The 25,317-nt window shown below is 44.8% G+C and overlaps 2 protein-coding genes across 7 annotated transcripts in view; both read right to left on the reverse strand.

Moving 5' to 3' along the window:
* The window catches only part of GLE1 (GLE1 RNA export mediator), a 34,394-nt gene extending 22,351 nt beyond the window's left edge, over positions 1-12,043 (reverse strand). Inside the window, exons 1-2 of the mRNA XM_057723969.1 lie at positions 11,886-12,043; positions 4,657-4,878 (exon numbers count right to left, since the gene is read on the reverse strand). Of these exons, the coding sequence (XP_057579952.1) occupies positions 4,657-4,878; positions 11,886-11,984 (321 nt within the window). The 5' untranslated portion in view covers positions 11,985-12,043. The remainder of the gene's footprint in view (positions 1-4,656; positions 4,879-11,885) is intronic.
* A 400-nt stretch (positions 12,044-12,443) lies between these two features.
* The window catches only part of ODF2 (outer dense fiber of sperm tails 2), a 30,489-nt gene continuing 17,615 nt past the window's right edge, over positions 12,444-25,317 (reverse strand). For all 6 annotated transcript variants that reach the window (XM_057722515.1, XM_057722514.1, XM_057722513.1 and 3 more), the window contains 9 exons: positions 25,201-25,310; positions 23,390-23,525; positions 20,548-20,658; positions 20,314-20,418; positions 19,138-19,296; positions 17,702-17,802; positions 16,051-16,213; positions 15,501-15,626; positions 12,444-15,058 (listed from right to left, as the gene is read on the reverse strand). In XM_057722515.1, coding sequence (XP_057578498.1) covers positions 14,870-15,058; positions 15,501-15,626; positions 16,051-16,213; positions 17,702-17,802; positions 19,138-19,296; positions 20,314-20,418; positions 20,548-20,658; positions 23,390-23,525; positions 25,201-25,310 — 1,200 coding nt within the window. In that variant the 3' untranslated portion in view covers positions 12,444-14,869. The remainder of the gene's footprint in view (positions 15,059-15,500; positions 15,627-16,050; positions 16,214-17,701; positions 17,803-19,137; positions 19,297-20,313; positions 20,419-20,547; positions 20,659-23,389; positions 23,526-25,200; positions 25,311-25,317) is intronic.

The raw sequence follows: 25,317 nt of genomic DNA on the forward strand, positions 1-25,317 counted from the left end.
TGTTAAATAAATGGAACCATACAGCACATAATCTTTTGAGACTGACTTTTTTCACTTCATACAATGCCTTTGAGATCCTAAGCTGTTGCATATTATCAAGGATTTGTTCCATTTTCTTACCAGTAGTATTCCATAATATAGATGTACCAGTTTATTTACCAATCCACCTTTTGAAAGACATTTAGTTGTTTCCAGTTTGGGGACATGATAAATAAAGCTCCAATGATCATCAGTATACAGATTTTTATGTGAACATAAGCATTGATTTCTCTGGGGAAAATGCCCAAGAATGCAATTGCTAGGTCATATGGTTAAGTATAGGGTTGTCCAAAAATTTGTTCGGGTTTTTCTATAAGAACTTTTGGACAACCCAATACATATTTAGTTTTATAAGAAACTGCTAAACTGTTTTCCAGAGTGTCTGTACCATTCCACATTCCCACCCAAAATATATGAGTGGTCCACATTCTCCATATCATTGTCAGCATCTGGTGTCATCACTATTTTTTATTTTAACCATTCTGATAGATGTGTAGTGCTACTTTGTCCTGGTTTTAATTTGCATTTCCTTAATGGCTAATGATGAACATATTTTCATGTATTTGTTTTGTCATGTGTATACTGTCATAGGTGAAATGTCTGTTCATATCTTTTCCTCATTTTCTAATGGAAGATTAGAAAGTTTTCATTTAACCTTTGAGTTTTGAGAGTTTTAAAAATATATTCTAAATATACATTCTAGATATATATTTTAAATAAATATATTCTAGATACATAAACCTTTTTCAGATATGTGGTTTGCAACTACTTTCTTCCAATCAGTAGCTTGTTTGCTCTTTCTCTTCCCAACGTCATTCACAGAGCAAAGGCTTTCATTTGATGAGGTCCAATTTACTGGATCTCTCATTGTGGTGCAGGCTTCTCTCTAGTTGTGGCGCAGGCTTCTCTCTAGTTGTGGCAGGTGGGTTTTCTCTTCTCTAGTTGTGGTGCGCAGGCTCCAGGGAGCGTAGGCTCTGTAGTTTGCGGCACACAGGTTCTCTAGTTGAGGTGCGCAAGCTCAGTAGTTGTGGCGTGAGGGCTTATTTGCCCCGAGGCATGTGGGATCTTAGTTCCCTGACCAGGGATTGAACCCACATCCCCTGCATTGGAAGGAGGATTCTTTGCTACTGGACCACCAGGGAAGTCCCACAGATTATGTTTTTAGTGTCAAATCTAAAAACTCTTCACCTAGCCGTAAGTTCTGTAGTTTTACATTAAGTTCATGAACATTCTGAGTTAATTTTTATGTGAGTCGTGAAGTTTAGATTGAAGTTCATTTTTGTGCCTATGATGTTCAATTGCTAGAAATGGTTTTTAACGACTAATATTTTTAAAGATGAAGTGTGATATATAAACTAAAAAGTAAACTTCTATGTATGGAATCATGCAGTCTTTCATAATATGAATAATCATCTCTGTCCTATATTAGTTTTTAGGATCATTAGTTACTGTACAATAAATTTTTACTTATTGTGAATAACTCTCACAGACATTTCTCCAAAGAAGATATACAAATGGCTAATAAGCACAAGAAATGATGCTCAGCATCACTAATCATTAGGGAAATGCAAATCAAAACCAATAAGGGACTCCCCTGGTGGCCCAGTGGTTAAAAATCCTCCTTCCAATGCAGGGGACACAGGTTCAACCCCCAGTCAGGGAACTAGGATCCCACATGCCGCAGGGCAACTAAGCCCGCGCACCACAACAAAGAGCCCTCGCACCACAATGAGGATCCTGCGTGCTGCAACTAAGACCAGACGCACCCAAAACAAACAAACAAACAAACAAACAAATAAATATTTAAACAAAAAATGAAAAAACCCACAATGAGATAACCTTCATACCCACTAGGATTGCTACTGTGGAAAAAAAAAAAAAAAAGAAAAAGAAAAAAAACAGTAAATAGCAAATGTTAGCAAAGATGTGGCAAAACAGAAACCCTTGTGCATTGCTAGTAGGAATGCAAAATGGTACAGCAGCTGTGGAAAACAATATGATGGTTCCTCAAAAATTTAAACATAGAATTACCACACGATCTATCAACTCCACTTCTGGGTACATAGCCCAAAGAATTGAAAACAGGTACTCAACATGTACATGCATGTTCATAGCAGCACTAGTCACCAATAGCCAAAAGGTGGAAGCAATCCAAATGTCCAGAGACAGATGAATACAGTAGAATAGTATTCAGCATGGACAAACCTTGAAGACATTATGCTAAGTGAGATAAAACGAAACAACAAATATTATATGATTTCACTTATATAAAATACTTAGAATGGTCAAATTCATAGAGGCGGTTGCTAGGGACTGGGGGTGGGGGGAATCAGGAGTTACTGACTAACGCAGGTAGCGTTTTCAGTTTGGGATGATGAGAAAGCTCTGGAGATAAATAGTGGTTATGGTTACATAACACTGAGTGCACTTAATGCCACCGAATTGCACTCTTTTTTTTTTTTTTTAATATTTATTTATCTGGCTGCATTGGGTCTTAGTTGCAGCATGTGGGATCTTCACTGCCATGTGCCGGATCTTTAATTGCCACACGGAATCTAGTTCCCTGACCAGGGATCCGACCCGGGCTTCGTGAATTAGGAGTGCGAAGTCTTAACCACTGGACCACCAGGGAAGTCCCTGAAGTGTACTCTTAAAAATGGTTAAGTGGTAAATTTTATTATTTTTTATTTTTTTGGACACATGGGCTTAGTTGCTCCGCGGCATGTGGGATCTTCCTGGAGCAGGGATGGAACCTGTGTTCCCTGCACTGGCAGGCGGATTCTTAACCACTGCGCCACCTAGGAAGCCCCAAGTGGTAAATTTTATATCTGAATGTTTTACTACAATTTAAAAAAAAGATTTAAAATCAAAAAGTTTGCACCCTTTTATCTCTGATGCCACTCATTTGGGCATTTAAGGTATTAGCTAGAAAATATATTTTAAGATTAAAAAGGGAAAAATCTCTGCAGAAAGTTTCTCAATGTAATATCTTTAAAAGCAATACAATGGAAAATTATAAATGCCTAATAATAAAGGAGCAGTTTAATAAATTACAGGATATTACATATCCTCTAAGCAGATATTTACAAAGGTGGAAATAACATGAACAAATAATTCAAATAGTTCATAAAGAAAATAAAGTTAGGAAGGAAAAGTAGAACAGTAAAGTGCACATACAATTTAATTACGTCAAGGTACAAGGATGCAGGCATGAGACTGGAAAGCAGTAGCTGTTGACTGAAATGATGAGATCATAGGGAGAGTTAACGTTTTTCTTTTGATGAAATGATAATATGTTTTCACTAAACAAAAATCTGCATTGAGTATGAACAGAAAGAACAAAGAACTTGGTCTTTTGGAAGCTAAACATGAAAAATGTAATCTCTACCTTTCTAAAGAGTTGCCTATTCTTATTTTGCTGGCACAAAAAACCTAAAACTTGAAAAAGCACAGTAATGCTTAGAGGTGTAGAAGGCTTTTTTTCTTTACATTCTAGGCCAAATACTACTTCCTATATCTTACTTTGATCCAGAAAGGATTTAGTGCAGCTTATAAAGGAACATAAAATAAAACAACAAACACAAATTAACAGTCAGAAAACATATTAAAAAGAATGAGGGGACTTCCCTGGTGGCACAGTGGTTAAGAATCCGCCTGCCAACACAGGGGACATGGGTTCAAGCCCTGGTCTGGGAAGATGCCAGATGTCGTGAAGCAATTAAGCCCGTGCACCACAACTACTGAGCCCACGTGATGCAACTACGCAAGCCTGCGTGCCTAGAGCCCGTGCTCCGCAACAAGAGAAGCCACCACAATGAGAAGCCCATGCACCACAACAAAGAGTAGCCCTAGCTCACCTCAACCAGAGAAAGCCCGTGCACAGCAATGAGGACCCGACACAGCCAAATATAAATAAATAAATAATCTTAAAAAAAAACAAGGCAGATATATAGAGATAGACACAGAGAGAGAAAAGGGATGATCTCGAAGATATACTGTCAAGTGAAAAAAAAAACAAAAACAGATGAAAACAAACAAGATATACAACAGTATATTCCAGCAACTTTGTTTAAAAAGGAAGAAAAAGAAGTACATATGTTCCTGTATATTTGTATTTACACAATTACCTCTGGAAATACAAAGAAAGAGAAGAGCAGATCAGAGCACAGGAGAGCACCAGTAACACTTTTTTTTTAACAAAGTGGGAGAAACAAAGTCAGGAAGAAAACAGCCAAAAGAAGGTAAAAACTCACACAGAACCAATAAGGTATGTAAATCTAAGAGCAAGTATAAAATGTACTCTAAGCCTTCCAGAAGCCAACAAAAAAAGGGAGACCTTATGAGTTAAATAGATGCAATGCTCTTGAGAAAAAACAACCCAAATGCTCGTGAAATTAATTACTATTCTTGGTACTAAGAATAGAGAGGAATTTCTCTGGGTCTTCATATGGAGAACACTGGGTGATGTGGTAAACACTGTCCCTATAAACAGCAACGAGAAGCAGCAGCAGCAACCATTATTTTCTCCAGACTAAGGTCACTGTAGAACGACAATGTTAAACACTTCCACTTTGCAGCCACCATTGTCTTTTGTCTTAAGTTGAAAAAAAGCCTTACCTTGGTTCCATTTGGTGTTGCTGAGAAGGCTGGTGAGAAGGCAGGGTTTCTGACAGGAGATTTGGGAACAAATGAAGGTTGGTCGAGGGCTGAAGTAGATCGAGGGGATGTTGAAGTCTCAGAGGGAGGTGGGTTCTCTTGCGTATGAGGTAGGACATGATCTACTACCCATCCAGAGTAAGAAGACAGCTTGGGAAGGGACATACATTCTTCTAAAACAGCCTAGAGAGAAAAGGAGGGTTAAGCCCAGTTTGCATGTCAACTGGTCTCAGCAATCAAAAATAATTTTTTCCTCATAATCCACTACATGCTTTACTGAAAACAAACAAGGCCTAAATAAATACATACATACATACACACCAAAGACACAAAGTAATTGTATCAACAATCAGAGATGAAGAGAAAGTACAGTAGTTTCTTGATAATGACCCTGACTACCATCCTTTTAGAGTATCAGACTAAATAAGCCTAACTGCGAAGAAAGGAACAATGCAGAAAGAGGTCATTAAAGCAGATTCGAAAGCAATCTAAAATGCTGGAACAGAAAAGAACACAAAGGAATTTTGAAGTAAACTATGGTATACACACTCAGTAAACACTAGTCATTTAAAAATGCCAACTGTAAATCCGATGTAAGATTCAATTTTTTCCAGTTTTATTGAAAAATAATTGACATACGTCACTATAAAAGTTTAAGGCAAAAACATGATGGTTTGATTTAGATATATTGTAAAATGATTAAATAGGTTCAGCTAACAACATCCACCTTCTCACATAGATATAATCAAAAGAAAGAAAAAACTCTCAGCATGTACTCTCTTAACTTTTCTATATATGGTACAGCTGTATTAGCTAACAGTCAAGATGTATATTACATCCCTAGTACTTATTTACCTTATAACTGGAAGTTTCCATATTTTGACTACCTACTTCCATTTCCTCCTCCCTCAAGATTCAATTTTAAGTGAAAAAACAACAGTATAAATAAATGTCTACAATGATATAAAATAAATATAAATAAATGTCCTAACAAATTTGAAGGAAATACACCAGAAGTTTAAGCTTTGGTTATGAGTAACATATTTCTCCTTATTCTAATTTTCTGTATTTAATTTCTAAATGAACATGTTATACTTTTTAAAAAATTATTTATGTATTTATTTTTATTTAGTGGCTGCATTCGGTCTTCGTTGCTGTGTGCAGGCCTCTTATTGCAGTGGCTTTTCTTGTTGTGGTACACGGGCTCTAGGCATGCGGGCTTCAGTAGTTGCGGCACGTGGGCTCAGTAGTTGTGGCTTGAGGGCTCTGGAGCATAGGTCAGTAGTTGTGGCGCACGGGCTTAGGTGCTCTGCGGCATGTGGAATCTTCCCAGACCAGGGCTCAAACCTGTGTCCCCTGCATTGGCAGGCAGATTCTTAACCACTGTGCCACCAGGGAAGCCCTTTTTTTAAAAAATTTTTTATTTATTTATATACTTTTTACAATGAAAATAAACAAGCAAAAATAGGCATAAAAAAGTGGTTACTGATGTAAGAGCCAATGGCTTAAATAAAATGGATTTTACAATAGAGAGACCGTAAAACAAGTCCTAGACACTCTCCAACATGTGTGGACTTGTTCAACTGTACCAGTTATCTATTATCTCTTTATGTTCGGTGTACAGTGCTCTAAACCAAAGAAATGTATACCACTTAATTGTAACGAAAGTATACAGCAAATTTTGGCTGAGAGCTTTACTCAATATCAGGAAAATATTACTAGGAAACATGGAAAAACAGTGTAATTTTGATTAAGAGCCTTGAGTGTGGGGGAATTCCCTGGCAGTCCAGTGGTTAAGACTTTGCCTTCCAAAGCAGGGGGTGCGGGTTCGATCCCTGGTTGGGGAGCTAAGATCCCATATGCCTTGAGGCCAAAAAAACAAAACATAAAACAGAAGCAGTGACTTCCTACGTGGCACAGTGGTTAAGAACCCACCTGCCAATGCAGGGGACACGAGTTCGAGCCCTGCTCCAAGAAGATCCCACATGCCACGGAGCAACTAAGCCTGTGCACCACAACCATTGAGCCTGGGCTCTAGAGCCTGTGAACCACAACTATTGAGCCTGTGTGCCACAACTATTGAAGCCTGCGCACCTAGAGCCCATGCTCCACAACAAGAGAAGCCACCACAATGAGAAGTCCGAACACCACAATGAAGAGTAGCCCCCGCTCGCCACAACTACAGAAAGTCTGTGTGCAGCAACGAAGACCCAATGCAGCCAATAAATAAATAAATAAATAAAAATAAACAAATTCATAAAAAAAGGAAGCAACATTGTAACAAATTCAAAAAAGACTTTAAAAATGGTCCACATCAAAAAACAAAACAAAAAAACAAACAAAAAAAAGCCTTGAGTTTGGAACCAGCCTTTCTTGGTTTCAATTCCATCTCTGTATTCCACTTACCTGAATCACCATGGGCAAATCACCTAACCTTTCTGTGCCTAAGCTTCATTTCTTCTGAAACGGAATAATATGGGATCTACCTCAAAATGTTTGGGGAGGGGCTTCCCTGGTGGCACAGTGGTTAAGAATCCACCTGCCAATGCAAGGGACACAGGTTTCAGCCCTGGTGCGGGAAGATCCCACATGCCACAGAGCAACTAAGCCTGTGAGCCACAACTACTGAGCCTGTGCTCTAGAGCCCATGAGCCACAGCTACTGAGCCCACGTGCCACAACTACTGAAGCCCACGCATCGCAACTACTGAAGCCCATGCACCTGGAGCCCATCCTCCGCATCAAGAGAAGCCATGGCTATGAGAAGCCTGTGTACTGCAACTAGAGAAAGTCCAAGCAGCAGCAACGAATATCCAATGCAGCCAATTAATTAATTAATTAATTTTAAGAAAACAAAAAATGTTTGAGGAGAATTAAATGAGGAATAGATATAAAGGACTCAGAACAGTACCTGGCACGTAATAGCTACTCAAAAATCGCAAGCTACTATGTTTCATAAATCAGTGGTTCTCCAGCAGCGTCAATTTTACTCCCCAGGTGACACTGGGTAATGTCTGGAGACATTTTTGGTTGTCACAACTGGGAAGGTACTACTGGCATTTACTGGGTAGAGGCCAGGGATGCTGTTTGACATCCTATAATGCACAATACAGTAACAGCAGCCCCTAGAACAAAGATTTATCCGGCTGAGCCCAAAATGTCAATGATGCTGCAGTTGAGAAATACTGATCTGGATCGTATACACAATAGACAGTCAACCCATGGGGAATAATCTAGACGTAAAAGCAAACAGGCTATGTGCATACTTTATACAGTGACAAGGCTCATTTTAAAAACTTATTAGAAATAATGTTGAGACGACAACTTTTTTTTAATTGAAGTACAGTTGATTTACAATGCTGTGTTAGTTTCTGGTATACAGCAAAGTGATTCAGTATATATACCTGTGTGTGTGTGTGTGTGTGTGTGTGTGTGTGTGTGTGTGGCTGGGTGTACTTTTTCATATTCTTTTCGTTATGGTTTATTACAGGATATTGAATATAGTTCCCTGTGCTATACAGTAGGGCCTTATTGTTTATCTATTTTATGTATAGTAGTCTGCTAATCCCAAACTCCTAATTTCTCCCTCCCTCCACTCCCTTTCCCCTTTGTTAACCATAAGTTTGTTTTCTATGTCTGTGAGTCTGTTTCTGTTTTGTAAATAAGTTCATTTGTATCATATTTTAGATTCCACATATAAGTGATATATGGTGTTTGTCTTTCTCTTTCTGACTTACTTCACTTAGTGTGATAAACTCTAGGTCCAGCCACGTTGCTGCAAACAGCATTATTTCATTCCTGTTATGGCTGAGTAATATTCCACTGTATAAATATGCCACACCTTCCTTATCTATTTATCTGTCAATGGACATTTAGGTTTCTTTCACGTCTTGGCTATTGTAAATAATGCTGCTAAGAACACTGGGGTGCATGTATCTTTTCAAATTAGTTTTTCTGGATATATGGTTAGGACTGGGACTGCTGGGTCATACGGCAACTCTATTTTTAATTGGCTTTTAACTTTTTAAAAATATTTATTTATTTATTTATTTTTATTTATTGGCTGCGTTGGGTCTTTGTTTCTGCGCGCGGGCTTTCTGAATGTGCAGGCTTTCTATAGTTGTGGAGAGCTGGGGCTACTCCTCTTTGTGGTGCATGGGCTTCTTACTGTGGTGGCTTCTCTTGTGGAGCACCGGCTCTAGGTGTGCGGGCTTCAGTAGTTGCAGCACAGGGCTTAGTTGCTCTGTGGCATGTGGGATCCTCCCCGACCAGGGATCGTACTAGTGTCACCTGCATTGGCAGGCGGATTCTTAACCACCGTGCCACCAGAGAAGCCCTATTTTTAGTTTTTTAAGGAACCTCCATACTATTTTCCATAGTGGCTACACCAATTTACATTCCCAACAACAGTAAAGGAGGCTTCCCTTTTCTCCACATCCTCCGCAGCATTTATTATCTGCAGACTTCCTAATGATGGCCATTCTGACCGGTGGGAGGTGTTACCTCATCATAGTTTTGATTTGCATTTCTCTGATAATTAGCGACACTGAGGATCTTTTCATGTCCCTATTGGCCATCTGTATGTCTTCTTTGTTGTTTGTTTTATACATTTATTTATTTATTTATTTATTTATTTTTGGCTGCACTGGGCATGGGTTCTAGGTGCATGGCCTTCAGCAGTTGTGGCACTCGGGCTCAGTAGTTGTGGCTCAAGGGCTCTAGGGCGCAGGCTCAGCAGTTGTAGCGCACGGGCTTAGCTGCTCCACGGCGTGTGGGATCTTCCAGGACCAGGGATCGAACCTTTGTACCCTGCACTGGCAGGCGGATTCTTAACCACTGCGCCACCAGGGAAGTCCCTCTTTCCATTTCTTTGAATCACCTTCAATTTCCTTTCCTTTATCAATGTTTTACAGTTTTCAGCATATAAGTCTTTTACCTCCTTGGTCAGGTTTATTCCTAAGGTGTTTTTTTTTTTTTTCCATTTTGTTTTGTTTTTTTGTTTTTTGATGTGACTTTAAAAGGGTTTTTTGTTTGTTTTTTACTTTCCCCTTCTAATATTTCATTGTAGGGTAAAGAAATGCAACAGATTTCTGTATGTTAACCTTGTATCCTGCTAGCCTGCTAAATTTATCAGTTCTAGTAGGTTTTCTGTGGAGTCTTTAGGATTTTCTATAGATAGTATCATGTAATCTGCATATAAAGACAATTTTACCCCTTTCCTTCCAATTTGGATACTTTTTTATATATCTTCCTTGTCTGATTGCTATGGCTAGGATTTTAATTCTTTAATGGACAGAAGTGGTGAGAGTGGGCATCCTTGTCCTGCTCCAGATTTTAGCAGGAAGCCTTTCAGCTTTCCACCACGTTGCGTGTTGTGCTGGCTGTGGGTCTGTCAAAAGTAGCTTTTATTATGTTGAGATATGTTCCCTCTATCCTCACTTTGGTAAGAGTTTTTATCGTGAATGGATGTTGAACTTGAGACTTTTTACTCATTCTTTACACGAAAATAAATTCCAGGAGCAAAGTTTCGAATGTAAAAAATAAACTCATAGATATAGAGAAAACAACTTCAACTGACAAACTAGAACAAAAATACGCAATATATATCACAGGTAAAGGAATAGCATTATCCCTAATACATAAAGAACTTATCATATATTGGCAAAACCCCAATAGAAAAATGAGCAAAAGACATAAACTGGCAATTCAGAAATAAAGATATAAAATTGGCTCCTGAATACTGAAAAAATGTTCAGTCTCAAACAAAACAGAAATATATTGCAAAACTACACCAAGATCTCATTCTTACCTATCAGATAAGCAAAAATTAAACGTATAATAATACATTCTGTTGACAAGGCTGTGGGCAAACAGGCACAATCATGCACTGCCAACTGGAAGGTAAATCAACACATCGATTATGAAGCGAATTTGGCAATATATGACAAAGCTACATCTATGTTTATCTTTGACCCAGCAATCTCATTTCTAGGTGTTTATCTTGAAGACACACTACCTACAAAATGAAAACACACACACACACACACGCACACACACATGATTACAAGTGGTGGACTACAACTCACAGTAGGAACCCATGGGGATACTGATGTAAATAATTAAACAGAAAAGACAGCTCTTACTTACAATAGAATGCCAGCTAACAAAGGTAGGAATGGTAGCTATAAAGAAACACCATTTGGCTACATCACAGAAAAGACTGATTCAGGCAGAAATCACCAATAAATGCTAAGGGAGGAAGTTTGATAAGAAAAAAATATATTTTGGTGTAACACTGGAATACCTCCCCACAAAACACTAATTAGTTACAAAGGGGAAAATGACGAATTTTAAGCGGAAATATCTGGCAGGTACCACTGGGACCAAGTGATCTAGACTAGCATCACCAGTATTGGGATGGGCTGAAGCACCGATGTGTTACTGATGTGACGTACTGAGAACATAGCATCATTTCTGGGGTATTCCTGCCAAGAACGCAGAACCTGAGTCTACACCATCCAGACTCATGATGGAATTAATAAAGGTATGTATTCTTTAAAACTGTCAAAGACATAAAGACGGAAAAATGCTTTAGAAGTGTTTCACATTTAAGTCTGAAGAGACAAGACATCACATCTGTAGCTAGATTACCAGCAACTCGGGAAGAGGGGCTATGCCTTAACTGTCTCTGTATCCCCCCACCTGCGCAGTCTAGTGCAGGGCTTTGCAAACCTTAGATGCAGTGACCACGCCCAGGTTAAAGTTTCCAGGTCCGTCCAATGTCGTCTGAAAATGTGCTCATTTCACTGGCAGCCATAGGTTAGGTCATGTTAACCGTTCACCGCTACATCTGGATCTCCTAACACACGAGACGCGCGGTAAATTAACTGACCCTGCGAGGCCAGGGTTGCTTTGACAACATAGGCGGAGACGCCTCACTCTGGCTGGGGGAGCACTGGAGCCCTCAGAGAAGAGCACCTCTGAAGGCGAGCTCCCCGAAAAGCTAGGACAGGCGAGAGATGGCAGAGCCCTAGGACCGGGTGATGCACACACACGAGTCAAGAAGCGAACGCGGGTTGTGAAAAGAACGCACGGGTTCCCCGGCGCGGGACACGGCAAGGGCTAGGGAAGACCCGAGTCCCGAGGAGAGGCGCAGGAGGGACCACCGCCCCCTCTGGGGCCGCCGCTCACCTCGCCCCGCAGCAGCCAATCGCGGTGGTAGCAGAGGCGACCTTTGTCGGAGCTGCGCAGCGCCTGCAACGTCTCCCAGCAGCGACCCTCGGACGGCATGACCCGCCGGCCTACAGCTCTCCGGAGGAGCCGCTTGGGACAAAACAAATCCTCGAATCCGCCGCCGGGAAACAGGAGCTCGCTTCCGCTTCCGGGGCGCACACGTAGAGGCGCAGCTCAACCCCGCCCCTAACGGCTGCACAGGCCCACCTCCGGCGCCGAGCCCGCCCACCGCTGCGCCTGTGCACAGGGCTTGGCCTGAGGCTCTCTGTGTTGCCGGGGAGCTCAGACCTGCGGGCTTCAGGAGGCTGGCCCTTCCGGGTTACGCAAGACTGAAAAGGAAGGTATTGCTGAGGATGCGGAGCGATTGGAATCCTCATACACTGCCAGTGGGACTCTAAAATGGGGCAACTCCTGTGGAAGACAGTCTGGCAGTTAAGAGGAACTTCTCTGGTCGTCAAGTGATTAAGTATCAAATTGTACACTTTAAAAAATACAGTTTATTGTATGTCAGTTGTATCTCAATAAAAGTTCTTAAAAAAAAAAAAAAAGACCCCGCGCTACCACTGCAGGGGGCGTGGGTTTGATCCCTGCTCAGGCAATTAAGGCCCCTGCATGCTGCCTGGTACCGCCAAAAAGAAAAGGTTAGAGTTACTACTGATCCAGCAATTTTACTAAGTATATATATACCTAAAAGAAATGTGTCCACAAAAAACTTGTATTATACTGGTAGCAACAGTACTTATAATAGCCAAAAGATGGAAACCCAAGTGTCCATCAACCGGAGTCAATAAAATACGGTGTAACCACACAATGGAATATTATTGGGCCATAAAAATGAAGTACAAATACATGCTACAACACGAACCTTGAAAACATCGTGCTGAGTGAAAGAAGCGAGTCACAACATCGTATGATTTATGTGAAATGTCCAGAGTGACAAAGCCAAAGAGACTTTATTAGTGGTCACCAGGGTCTGGCGGAGGGGAATGGAGTGCCGCTGCTAATGGGTATGGGTTCCATTTGGGTGTGATGAAAATGTGGGAGAATTAGATAAAGGTGGTGGTACAACTTTGATTATACTAAAAACCACTGAATTATACACTTTAAAAGAGTGAATTTTATGTGAATTACATCTCAATAAATGAAAAGTTCACCATTGCCTGACACCAGCTTTACCTAAGAGCCTTTAACTTTTTACCCTTTTGTCCATTTCATTGGACCTCAGTTTGAGGCAGAAAGGAAAACTCTCGAGTTTGAAGCAATATAAACATTTTTCATTTTTCACAAAATCTCTGGACTTTTTGTAATACAATATTTTACAATGAAAAACAATATTTTTGGGAGAATTCCAGCAATGGACCCGAAGAGAGGTGTTTCCCACACCAGCATTACAAACAGCAGAACCCTGCACGGAGGAGGTCTTCATTAGTTTGACAAACTGTCTAGTGTTTTTTAAGGAAGATTTTCATACATTCTATGAAAGTTCAAGTCCGTTTACATTAAGGGTGTGAAAACAGGGTTGGTTTTGTGGCAATGGTAGCTGGTAGTAGTAAATTCAAGGACCTTCCTTGGCAAAATTAAAAGCTGGAAATAAAATGTAAAAATAAAAAAACAAAACAAAACATTAAAAGCTAGAAACTATAAATGTCTCCAAAAAGGGGTGGGGGGGGGGGTCAGGGTGGGGTTTCTGGTGGTGAAATCCAGATGCCTGGGTGGGACCCATTGCTTTTGAAGACACGGGGGAATTCTCTAGAGTTCCGGACTTGGGTTAAAGTGGCTGAAAGAGGACTAGACTGGAGCACCCACAGGCCAACATCAGCTAGAATGGAAAGGTCAGGGTTTAGCATAGTACACCAAATTTGTTCTCTCTGAAGAATTTGTTCTTCTTTCTTTTAAATGTGGGAAAATCTGAAGAGAACAAAAATAGCCCATAATCTTATCATTCAGAAAGCAATTAACATCTAAACAATAGTAATGCATACACATCCCATCTTCCTAACAGCTAAAGTAGTCTGCCGACACACACTGAGCAGTGCCTTCCAGTGTGTCTCCTCCAGTCCTTTCACAGGATTGTAAGTGAAAGCACACAAAGGTGAAAGAGCCAACCTGGCCAAAGTGAAATGAAGAGCCTAATGGTCCATGCACTAAGTCCTTTAACAACTGGCTCTCCTGCAGCATTTTACTGAATCATTTTTAGAAGAGGGCTGGGGTAGGTAAAGGAAATCATCCAATGGAGCCTTAAATATTGATTATAAAAGCAACAACTTCATAAAACAAAACACATATTTCAAGAATAAATGCATTCCACAGATACAAACCTGGCAAAGAAAAAAATCAATGAGATTGGCATTGTACTTTTACAAGGCCAACTGAACATAAGCCCTCAAGTATCTATTGGGAAGTGCATGAGGGCAAGTGGCCTCAAGAAAACTTGGCCATAAGAGGTTTCCACTGGGCTTGGGAGGGGAGCACCTTGGGGAAAACACCGTACCCATGAAATAAGGAAAACAGCAAGTGAACCTGAGGAGTGGTGAGGGCCTCTGGCTAACAGCTCCTGCTGGTTCAGGCTTGGGAAAACCCAAGAGAGAGAATCCTGAAAACAAGGGGACTGGAGGGAAAGTCCAGTGCAAACATTCTCTTGGGAAAAGAATGAGCAAAGTTACGGTGAGTTTAAATCTGACCCTAATTGTAGTAGATTTAAGGCCTGGCAGGGTAATTAAAAACTTTCATCAAGCGATGCTATCAGAGAGGAGAAAACTAAGTGGGTTCTGCTTCATCCCCTGCTGCTTTAGGCACTTTTCTAGAGCTAGGAGCTAAGACAAGATCCTGAACATATTTCATCACGGGAAGAGAGAGGAAAACCAACAAGCTTTCCAGGTGCGGCTTAGCAACGCCTCAGTTCCCACGGCATCCATCCGAGTGCCTAGCCTGAGAGTGGCGGCTTAGGCAGGGGGAGACCGGGAGCGGATGGGAGAGCTGGTCAGGTAGGAAGTGTAGGGACCATCCCCAAACACGTTGGCATAGGATGACTTGAGGAACTGGACATAGTTCTGCATGCTGCGGTTGGTGCTCTCCGACTGCTCCAGGCGGTCTTTCAGGTCTTGCAGTCGGCTCTGGTAGCGGCGGTCAGCCTAAAAGGAGGGACGGGGTGAGGGCCAAGGGTGTGTAACATCCAGAACAGACAAACCCATGGCGACAGAGAGTTTATTAGTGGTTGCCAGGGGTTGAGGGCAGGGGAATGGGAGTAGCCACTAATGGGTAATTTTCTTTCTGAAAATATTCTAAACCTGGATTGTGGTGATAATTGCACAACTGTGAATATACTGCAAACCACGGAATTGTGCAATTTGAATGAGGGAATTTTATGGTAAATGTGGTCTTAACAAAAGGGGATCGGCCTGGGATATCCTGAAAGGATGGGAAAGTGATGCGAGAAAAATAAAACCATGTCATATTCATAAAACAACAGAACACCTTGCCCTGCAAGGCCCCAGGAAGCTCAAATCTCAACTCACCCCCTTCTTGTCTGCTCCCCCCCGCAACCCCCTCATCCCTGCCCCCAGCCTGACTCACATCGTCCCGGCTCCTCCGCAGCTGGCTGAGTTCGGTCTTGGTCCTGCTCAGCTGGGTCTCAAGGTCCAGGATTTTGTTCTGGGCTGCCCGCTCCTTGGAGGCTGCATGCTCCTTGGTTTGTTCCACCTGCCCAAAAGGCACAGAGGTGGGACTGACTTACCTGACATTGGGAACACCTGGTAAAGAGCAGGCTGGGCCCCTCCCACTAACTGGTCTCGCTGTGGAGAATTCTCTGGAGCCTCAGGGCAGGATCTAACTATGGGGACAACTTTTGCAACCCCGCTTTACCTGCCCCTCGCCAACGCTCTGTGAGGCATCACTTAGGATGTGGTACACCTGTCGGAGGCCCACTCAGGCAGCAGTGAAAGGAGCAGTTGTGAATAAAGTGCCAAGTCCTTTACAATAATTGCTCATTTGATCCTTTTATGATGAATTCCTGAGGCAGGTGCTACTACTGTATGCTCATTTTTCAGATGGGGAGATAAGCTTAGAGAGGTTAGGCAGTTCGCCCAAAGACACAGGGCTAGTTAGTAAGAGAACTGAGACTGACCTGCCTCCTGGCATCTTCAATGGCACTCTCCAACTGCCTCGCGAGGGTCCCACATTCCCGTGTTTTCTCCTCCAGTCGCAGCTGGGACTGGTGGATTGCCTCCTCCCTCTTGGCAATCACCTGTAGGAACTCGATATTCTGGGCACTGGTCGCCTCCAGTTTCCTAGGTGAAAGCACTCAATCAGATCCTGCTCCTCCCCTACCTGTCCTGTTCCACGCGGCCAGGGGCTGCCAGCCACCCCGCACCAGGGTTCTCATCACACCGAGCATCTCCAAGATAAACGAGAGAATAAGTGAGAGAAATGTGCTGATGAGCAAGGCGGCAGGAGCTGGATGAAGAGTGGGCGAAGCACAGACTGACCGCGGGCTGGGCTAAGTCTGTGTGTCATCACGTGTGATACGGCAACTTGCAGCTCAGGAAGGTGGGTTCCATCATGATCCCCACTTTACAGAGGAAGAAACTGAGCCAAAGAGAGGTGAAGTCATCGGCTCGAGGTCAGCACAGCTGGCAGGTCTGTCACCAAAACCCACACCCTCAACTTCTGTTCACTGCTGCCTCCCTCGGCAAAGGGACTTCAGCTAGACCGCTCCACATGACCAGCCACGGGGCAGCAGTGACCATCCCGTGTGCACGCGTGGTCCCCGCTGCACTTCCACAGCACCTTCCAATTTAAGGAGCTCTGCAAGTCCTGCTGAATCCAGCTACATCTTCGAGGCCAGCAGAGTAGAGGTGGAGCCCAGGGGAGACCACCTGCTTTAAGTTCCTGCCAAGAGGCTGAGTGAGCCACCTGGGCCAGTTACAGCCTCCTGGGACCCCAAACTTCTCGTCTCTGAAACAATGGCTCCAGCCCTCATTTTACAGATGCTAAAAGCTCTGGAGGAAGATAGTCTAAGTCACAGCTTTGCCAAGTACCAGCTATGTGACCTTGGGCAAGTCACTCGGCCTCTCCCCGAGCTGTTTCCTCATATTTAAAATTGAGATGATACCAACACATATATACAAACCAATATGGTGCACTTCTGCACGCCGGGTAATGTGCTAAGTAAGCCCTGGGAGGACTATTTCATGGAGGACTCACAATAACCCCACGAGCTGGATTTTTATCCCTACCTTGGTCCCTTTCTCAAGATGAGTAAACAGAGGTCCAAAAGGCTGAAATGATTTGCTCAAGATGACAATGCAGGTTAAGTGGCCAAGCTGGGACCAAAGGCCTGAGCTTCTGATTCCAAAACATGTACTCTTTACCTGAATGCCTCCAACAGTCCGTAAGTAACAGAGAAGAACAGATCAGAAAGGACTTGGGAAGGATGATCAGAAACAAAGGGCAGAATGGGGGCCGTGCTCCCCACTGCAGCATCCTGGCCCCACCGGTTTGCTTGGACGAAGCATGCCTTTCTGATAGGCAGTGCCTATGGGTGGTCTGATCTTGATCACGCTGTTACGGAGCATCCTCCCTGGCTGGAGACCACCTTCCTCTCTCCCACAATGCTTACCACTGCAATGGAAGCAGCTTTTCCTCTGAGGTCTGCCTAGTACCTTCCAGGGCCTTGAGTCCCTCAAACACTTCCGCACACTAAGCCCAAAGCAGCTAAGTGGCTGAAAGTCTCAGGTCCTAGGAAGAGGACAGAGATGGGACCAAGTGCCTCTAACCTCTCCAGTTCATCCACCTTCAGACTCAGCTGTTTATTTTCCTTCTGGGAAGCCTGATGTTTCTCTCTCGCCATCTCCAGCTTGTCCCCCTGATGTTCGATCTAAAATGACAGGAACACAGACTGGTTTACGAAAGAACTTGCCGGTGCAGCCCTCCCTTCTCCCTGAGACCTGTCATCCACACCCAGGAGAGAGGCACGCTGCTCTTGGCAGGCATCCGAGTCTCAACACACAACCTGGAGGAGAGGGAAGAGCGGGGACAGGTTAGGCCCGACCCCCGAGACTGAAGGCTTTCCCACGCCGAGAGAAGCCAGCTTCCATCCTGAAGAGCCACGATGACACTTTCTTGATCAGGAGAGGCCACTCAGTGGGATCCTGGTGGACATGAGAAGGCAGAAGCAGATGGCAGGCCTAACTGGCCCGCACGCCACGCCACAGAGTTTTATCAAGGATGTCGTTGGGACCGCTGATTTCATCCTCCTTAACTGGGGACAAATGTAGGCAAGGCTGTAGGAAATCTATTGCGTCCTTCAGCTGGGCAAGTTTGAGAAGTTACCCAGAAGTCTGCTTTCTGCAGAAGCCTCAGACATCAGGCCTGAAAGGCCCTGAGAACACTCAAGTTCAAGAGAAGGCCGGTAATTTAAGAGTACTGAGAACAGGGGCTTAGGAACCAGACATAGCTGGCTGGCTTCCAATCCCTGTTGACAAGTATCAGATCTGTGACCTCAGGCAATGACTTCTCCCCTCTATGCCCTGGGCTGCTTTCTATAAAATGGGGAAAATAAGGCCCCTTACAAAATTCCTGGGAGAATTAAATGAGAGAATGCCAGAGCACAGAGCATATGCTCAAAAAATGGTAGCTACTTTCACTGGTACTACAAGGAAGCAGGTTAAGAGAGGAGAAGGGTCTTGCCCAAGGTCACAGTGCAGATGAGAGGCATAGCATTTCTTAGACACTGTAGGCTTGGTTCCAGTAACCGAGAGGCAGACTGCTTCTGGGAGAAAGGAAGTCCTCTTTCAGGACAGAGGCTCAGGCAAGGGGTCTGCTAAGACTGGGGAAAGGCAGCTAAAGCAAGGGAAAGATGGGAAAAAAGAAAACCTACGGCTTGGTGTCTGCTGGTGGCATGTGGCTGAGGACAGCAGCAGAGCATGAAGGGCAGAGGCCAGTGACTTGGAGCACTCAGGGAGGGGCGAGAGCAGGAGGGCCCGGCAGCTCCGATCGAGTGGCAGCTCCTATAACTACAATCACTTTGTGCAAACACAAGGCATTTGGCACACCAGACTTTTATTTCACAGCATTGATGATAGCTCACTCCTTTCAGAAAGCGGCAGCCAAGAAAAAGGAAGTGGTTCTCCCTTGGGGGGCGTGCAGCTCATCTCGGTAAGCGGGCCCCTGCTCGGGCCAGTTCGTGGGACCCTTTCTGCCAGTCCCTTACCCGGCTGCGCAGGTCTGATATGATGGCTGTGAGGTCAATGTTCTTCCTCTCATAGCCCTGCAGCTGGTCTTGGCACTCTGCCAGCTTAGCCTCTGTGATCTTGAGAATATCGGGCAGCTGCTGCAGGTCAGCCAGCTGGGACTGGAACTGCCTCCGTGCCTGGAGTGGGAGAGAAGAGCCTGCCGTTGGGAAGGGCCTCGTTGCTCAGGAGGCCAAGGCAGAGTCCTTTGACGTAGGGCAGGGGCACCCTCAGTGCCCAGAAAGGATCCTGAAAGATCCATGGGCAGAAGTGCAGCCTCCCTGCAGGCCATTGAGGGTGTCTAGCTGTTCTCTGGTGGGACGCACTTGGCCCTGACTGGCCACTTGAGCCTCCCGCTCCTTCAGTCATTTAAGAAGAATGGCAACCATGTAGCCAACTCCAGGACCCACGCATTAATCACTGATCTCATACAACAACCGATAAAGTAGGTGCTGTTGTTCCCATATAAGGATGCTTAGGGTCAAAGTACTATTTCCCAAGGTCACTCAGCTAGAAACAGGTAGAGCCAGGATTCAAGTCTACTCTAACCTCGGCCCCTAGGAAGGCAATCATGATGCTCTAGGTCAGAGGGAAGGCTATGACCTATGTGGTCTCAGTCCATCCTTGTATTAATAAGGGGCCTGAGGACTAGAGAGGGGCAGTGACTTGGCCAAGGTTATGCAACAAGCTAATGGCTGAGCCTGGATTCAGACCGCCTCCAAGGTTACACTTAAGACGATCCCTTTGCTTCTAGAGAGCCAAGCCATCTCTAGAAGAATAAGGCTCTTTGGGGAAGGGGACAGGAGGCTCATTTTTTTGGTTGGCACAAAATAAAGACACCACACAGATTTAAACAGGCACACCTAAGGCCTGGCAGATCTGTGGATTTGAATCCACTTGGATGTTCCAAGCACGGGAAAATTTTTTTTAAGGAAAATGAAGAAAGAAGGAAACCAGGATGAGAAAGGAATAACAAGGAAGCAAGAGAGAGAGACGAGACGAGACGAGGGAGAGAGCACATGCACGGTAGAGGGGACTGGCCCAGCACTAAGAAACCTTATTTATCTCTGTGGTCCACATGGCAGAGGGCCAACGACAAACAAGAGGGACAGACATGGGCCTGGGTAGGGAAGGAAGGCGAGGAAGGGGAGCTATACCGCTTCAATCTCTTTGTTCATCTCATCTTTCAGGATCTTGTTCTCTTTGTCACAGCGCTCCAGCTGGGCAGCCACTTCATCAGCCTCCAGTCTGGTCTTCATTACCTGGGGGCCAACAAAGCATCGGGCCCTCTTGGGCAGCGCCAAGCTTTGGAGAGAAACACCTTCCTGGGAGAGGCCTTGTGGTGAACCTCCCTCCAGGCCTGGCAGGGCCAGGGCACCTGAGAGGCCTACCTGACTCTTATAGTTGTCAATCATTCCCTCGTAGTTCTTAACTGATGCCTTCAGCTGCTGAACCTCGATGTGCGCCTGGTTGAGTTTCTCCTCCATCGGGGCGAAGCTAGCCTAGAAGGGGTGGCTCGTAGGTAACCAGCAGGAAGGTTCCGGGGCAGGTCGCCATCCCAACCCCAGCTCCTACTCCGAGGGGCCAGCAAAGGGAAGCCCCACCTACACAAACCCACGCTGGCAGTTTTCCTCAGACAGGCACCAGGGCAGTTCCTGATATGACCAACTGAAGTGAATATAGATGCAAATAAGAGACGCCTGTGTTTTTTTGTTCTTATTACAAAAGCAATACATTATTGGGAATTCCCTGGCAGTCCAGTGGCTAGGACTCGCTGCTCTCACTGCCAGGGGCCTGGGTCCAATCCCTGGTTGGGGAACTAAGATCCAGCAAGCCTTGTGGCTTGGCCAAAAGGAAAAGAAAAAAAAAAAAAAAAAAAGCAATACATTATCATTAAAGAAAATGGAGAATCATGAAACCAAAAAGAAGAATCATGATGCCTTGGTATATGGCTATATATTGATAACTGTGTAGATATTTTATTTTTTCCAATAAGGATGGGATTATAATATACTTACTGCTTTGCAAAGAACTTTTTCAATTCACGAGTATGTTAGGAACTACTTCTTTCATCAATAAATGTTCTCCTACAACCTAAATGCTCACCCTAGCAGATGGGACAAAATAAATCATGGTATCTAGATAAAAGGATAAGCAGTCATTTAAAAGAGAGATAAAGCAAAAAAAAAAAAAAAAGATCTAAAAAGATATCCATGAAATATGGTTGAATGAGAAAAACAAACTACAGAATAATGGCTGGATGAATGGATGTGCATGTGTTTGAATGTGTATGATAATATCGGGGGGAAAAAGCTGGAAAAATACACATCTACGGGTAACAGAGACCTTCGCTTCTATATCATGTTTCTGTGATGTTTTTGACTTTCACTATGAGCATATTTACCTTTGCAATTATAACATCTAGGAAAATACAATTCTACAATCATTTAGAACAGCCACACTGTATTTCACCTCAAAGACATACCATACTGCCACCAATACCCCAGCTAATCATTAGACGTGGGGGGTGTCTGTCATGTGTCCAACAGCTGCGCTATGCCAAGGAGGTGATACTACACTCCCACCAGAGTGGCTAAAATGAAAAAGACGGACAATACCAAGTGTTGTTGAGGAGGCATGGAGCAAACCTCTCCCAAATCCCTGATGGGAGTGGAAACCTGCACAACTGCTTTATTGTTTGGCAACATCTACCAAAGCTGAATTTGTAGACCACCTGATGACCTGGCATTTCTACTTCAAGGTATAGAAACTGTAAAAATACACCAAATATGTGCACCAAAAGAGGTACAAAGATGTTCTACAACTCAAATGTCCACCGAGAGTAGAATGGATAAACACATCGTGGTGTATTCACGCAATGGCGCACTGCACAGCACTGCGAAGGATGAACTGCCACACGTGACATGGTAACTTCCACAAACGTAATGCTGAGTAAAAGCCATAAAGACCAGGCACGAAGTTCAAAACCAGGCAAACTAATCTGTGGTGACAGAAGTCAGGATAACCGTGCCCTTGGCAGGGGGAGTTTGCAACTAGCACGAGGTCACCTGGGTGCTGGCTTTAAGGTTCGATCAGGGTGGCTGATGGACAAAGTGTGTTCATTTTGTGTACCTTTCTGTATTATACTTCCTTAAAGTCAATCTTAACAAATAAAAATCAGTAAAATAAATAAATAAATAAATAAATAAATAAATAAATCTAGATGTTATTGCCCAGATCAATTAAAAACCAAGGACTTCCTAGGTGGCACAGTGGTTAAGAATCCGCCTGCCAATGCAGGGGACACAGGTTTGAGCCCTGCTCTGGGAAGATTCCACATGCCATGGAGCAACTAAGCCCATCCACCACAACTATTGAGCCTGTGCTCTAGAGCCCATGAGCCACAACTATTGAGCCCATGTGCCGCAACTACTGAAGCCCACGCACCTAGGGCCCGTGCTCCACAACAAGAGAAGCCACTACAATGAGGAGCCCGCGCACCACAATGAAGAGTAGCCCCTGCTCCCATCAACTAGAGAAAGCCCGTGTGCAGCAACGAAGACTCAACACAGCCAATAAATAAATAAAATAAAATAAAATAAAATAAAAAATCAAGATCAAAGCTGGTTCTGCAACATCAACCTCTTTTTGGGTGCCCCTCGCCCCCGGCATGCTGGGAGGGTATAGCGTGAGTGGTTAAGAGCTAGTGGTTAGAGCCCCAGAGTCAGACTGAAGTTCAAATCCCAACCCCAACACTTCCAAGGGCAAAATCTGGGCAAGAAACAAACTCTCTCTAAGCTTCAGTTTCCTTATTCCATAGAGATAATAATCACATTAATGGGAGGTTAAAGTGAGAATTAATGCATGTGAAGGTGCCCAGCAGGGCCCCAGGAGAGTCAATGTTAACGTCAAAGTCAGATCCATCTCACGTGCATGGGCTAAGTGTCACGTTAAGCACTTCACATGCATCACCACCTTATCACAAGGACCTCGTTTCCTCCCACTAAGGAAATTGCAGCAACAGAGGAGGAGACGTCCCATTCAGGTCCTCCAGCTCTAAGAGGCAGAGTCAGGACTTGAATCCGGGTCTTTCCGACTCCAGAGCAAGCCCTCTTATCATGCTGCTGCCTCCACACCCTCTGAAGGCCCTGGTGGTCATCTCTGGGGCCCAACAAGCAGTGCCCAGCTGCTGCTCTCCACCCGACCGTCTCAGTCCCAGCTCTCACTACCGACCTTCAACCTCTCGTTCTCTAGCTTGAATGCGGAATACTCGGCAGTCTGCCGGTGTAGTCTTTCCACTAGGCTGTCCCGGTCTTCCCGCATCTTCTCCTCCAAGGTTTGTTGTTGGTTTACGAGATCTGTCACCCGGCTGGAAGGTCACAAAGTGAAAGCAGACACAATCAATTCCACAGGCTGTGAGCAGCCCAGGTCTTTGTGTGGAGTGGGGCCAAGTGTTCCTACCCAGGTCACCCATGTCCCTCCTCTTGGCACCCTGCCGGCTCCCCAGTCTCTACTCCGAGGAGCAGCTGCCCTGCCCCTGCCGTCAGTGGCATTCCCAGGTATCCCACTTCATATAACAGCCTTTAAGATTTGTCTCCCATACCATCCCCTCCAAGAAGCCTCCTCTGTTCTGATCCTCCCATGCAGCTGAGACACTCCCTGAAGACCAGGACCAGAGATGCAGTCCCTTCCCAGCTCCCCACAGCACCCCCTGGATCTCTTAACCCCTCAGGAATTGAAGTTAGGACAGAACTCCCAGGCTCAGTGGTCAAGGATACTCCCAGGTATCCGTCTCCCTCAGACACATAACACACTGCTGTTCTGTCTCCCCAGGCAAGGGCAGGTGCCATGAGCAGTAGCAAGGCACAGGCTCCCTTCCCCTACCCTCAGGCCCTCAGCTATGATCCAAGAACAGAGACTGAGGCCTCAGGGGAGCACTGGGGCTCTTGACTGCAGACTGACCACAGAACCTTTACACAGGATATACTCTCAGTATTGATAAATTACAGTTCACCACTCAGCAAGTGTTTCGTGACTACTGACTAGACCCAAGCAAACACACTGCATTGGTTCACTGGTGAACTCCTACTCAACTTTAAAAACCCAGTTCAGATATCCCTCCTCAGGGCATGTCTCCCCAGGTTCCTTGCATTTGTACTATATATCCTTCTACCTTAATTATCCATTTCCTCCCACTAGATGGAGAACCCCCTGAGGGTAATACCTGGCACAGGGCCCAGCATATAGCAGGTTGCCAGGATATGTCTGCCAAACTGAGTTGAATACAGCACAAGACATTCCACAGGCAAGACTTTCCTGACCAGGAAACTAAGTTAGCTCCCCTGCGACCCCTTAGCCCGGGGAGTCCAGATCTCTGTAGCCCTGTCTCCTCTACTAGAGTACAGGATTAACTCTACAGGGCAGGGAATGCATGTGCTTTTTGACTGCTGTAACCCTGAAGGCCAACACATAGCCTGATATATAGCAGATGCTCAATAAATAGCTTTAAATGAATGAACACATGACTATAGCTGACTCTGAGAATGGTCACTGTCGACAGTTCACTAGTGGCAAGAAAGGTTTGAGTTCAGTGACTTTCAACTTGAGGCCACTTTTGCCCCCTACTCCCAGGCCATACCTCTGACCTACTGACTGGTGGACAAAACAACTGAGAGAAGACAGAGGCATTACCAGCTGCCCCCTCCCCCAAGAACAGAAATGAGGATACCAGCGTGCCCGTGCCCACTGCCCATGCTGTGCAGACTGGGGCCCAGCTCAGGCCCAGGTGTGAGCAGAGAAGGCCCCTGCATAGTACCTGCCGGGGGTAGCACCCTGGGGCGGGGGCTGGAGCCAGGACCCAGGGTCCAACCAGAAGCCCACCTCAGGGCTGCCCACGGCTCAGTCCAATGCAGCCCCTGACCACAGGAGACCAGAAGGCAGCCGTGTGAGCGACGGGAGCTGCCGCGGGTTGCCTGGCGCTGTGCACCGGCACCGCCCACCCCCTCCTCCCATCGGCCCACTGCCCTCTCCTAACACAGACGTACTCGTTCAAGACAATAATTTCCAGCTCGAGGTCCCCCTTGTCCTTCACAACTTGGTTGTAGCGGCTCCTCCATGATTCCAGAGTGGATAAAGCTTCAGCGACATAAAGATCCTGGGAA

Source organism: Hippopotamus amphibius, chromosome 2 (assembly GCF_030028045.1).
Source record: "Hippopotamus amphibius kiboko isolate mHipAmp2 chromosome 2, mHipAmp2.hap2, whole genome shotgun sequence".
In the NCBI taxonomy this organism is placed as follows: Eukaryota; Metazoa; Chordata; class Mammalia; order Artiodactyla; family Hippopotamidae; genus Hippopotamus; species Hippopotamus amphibius.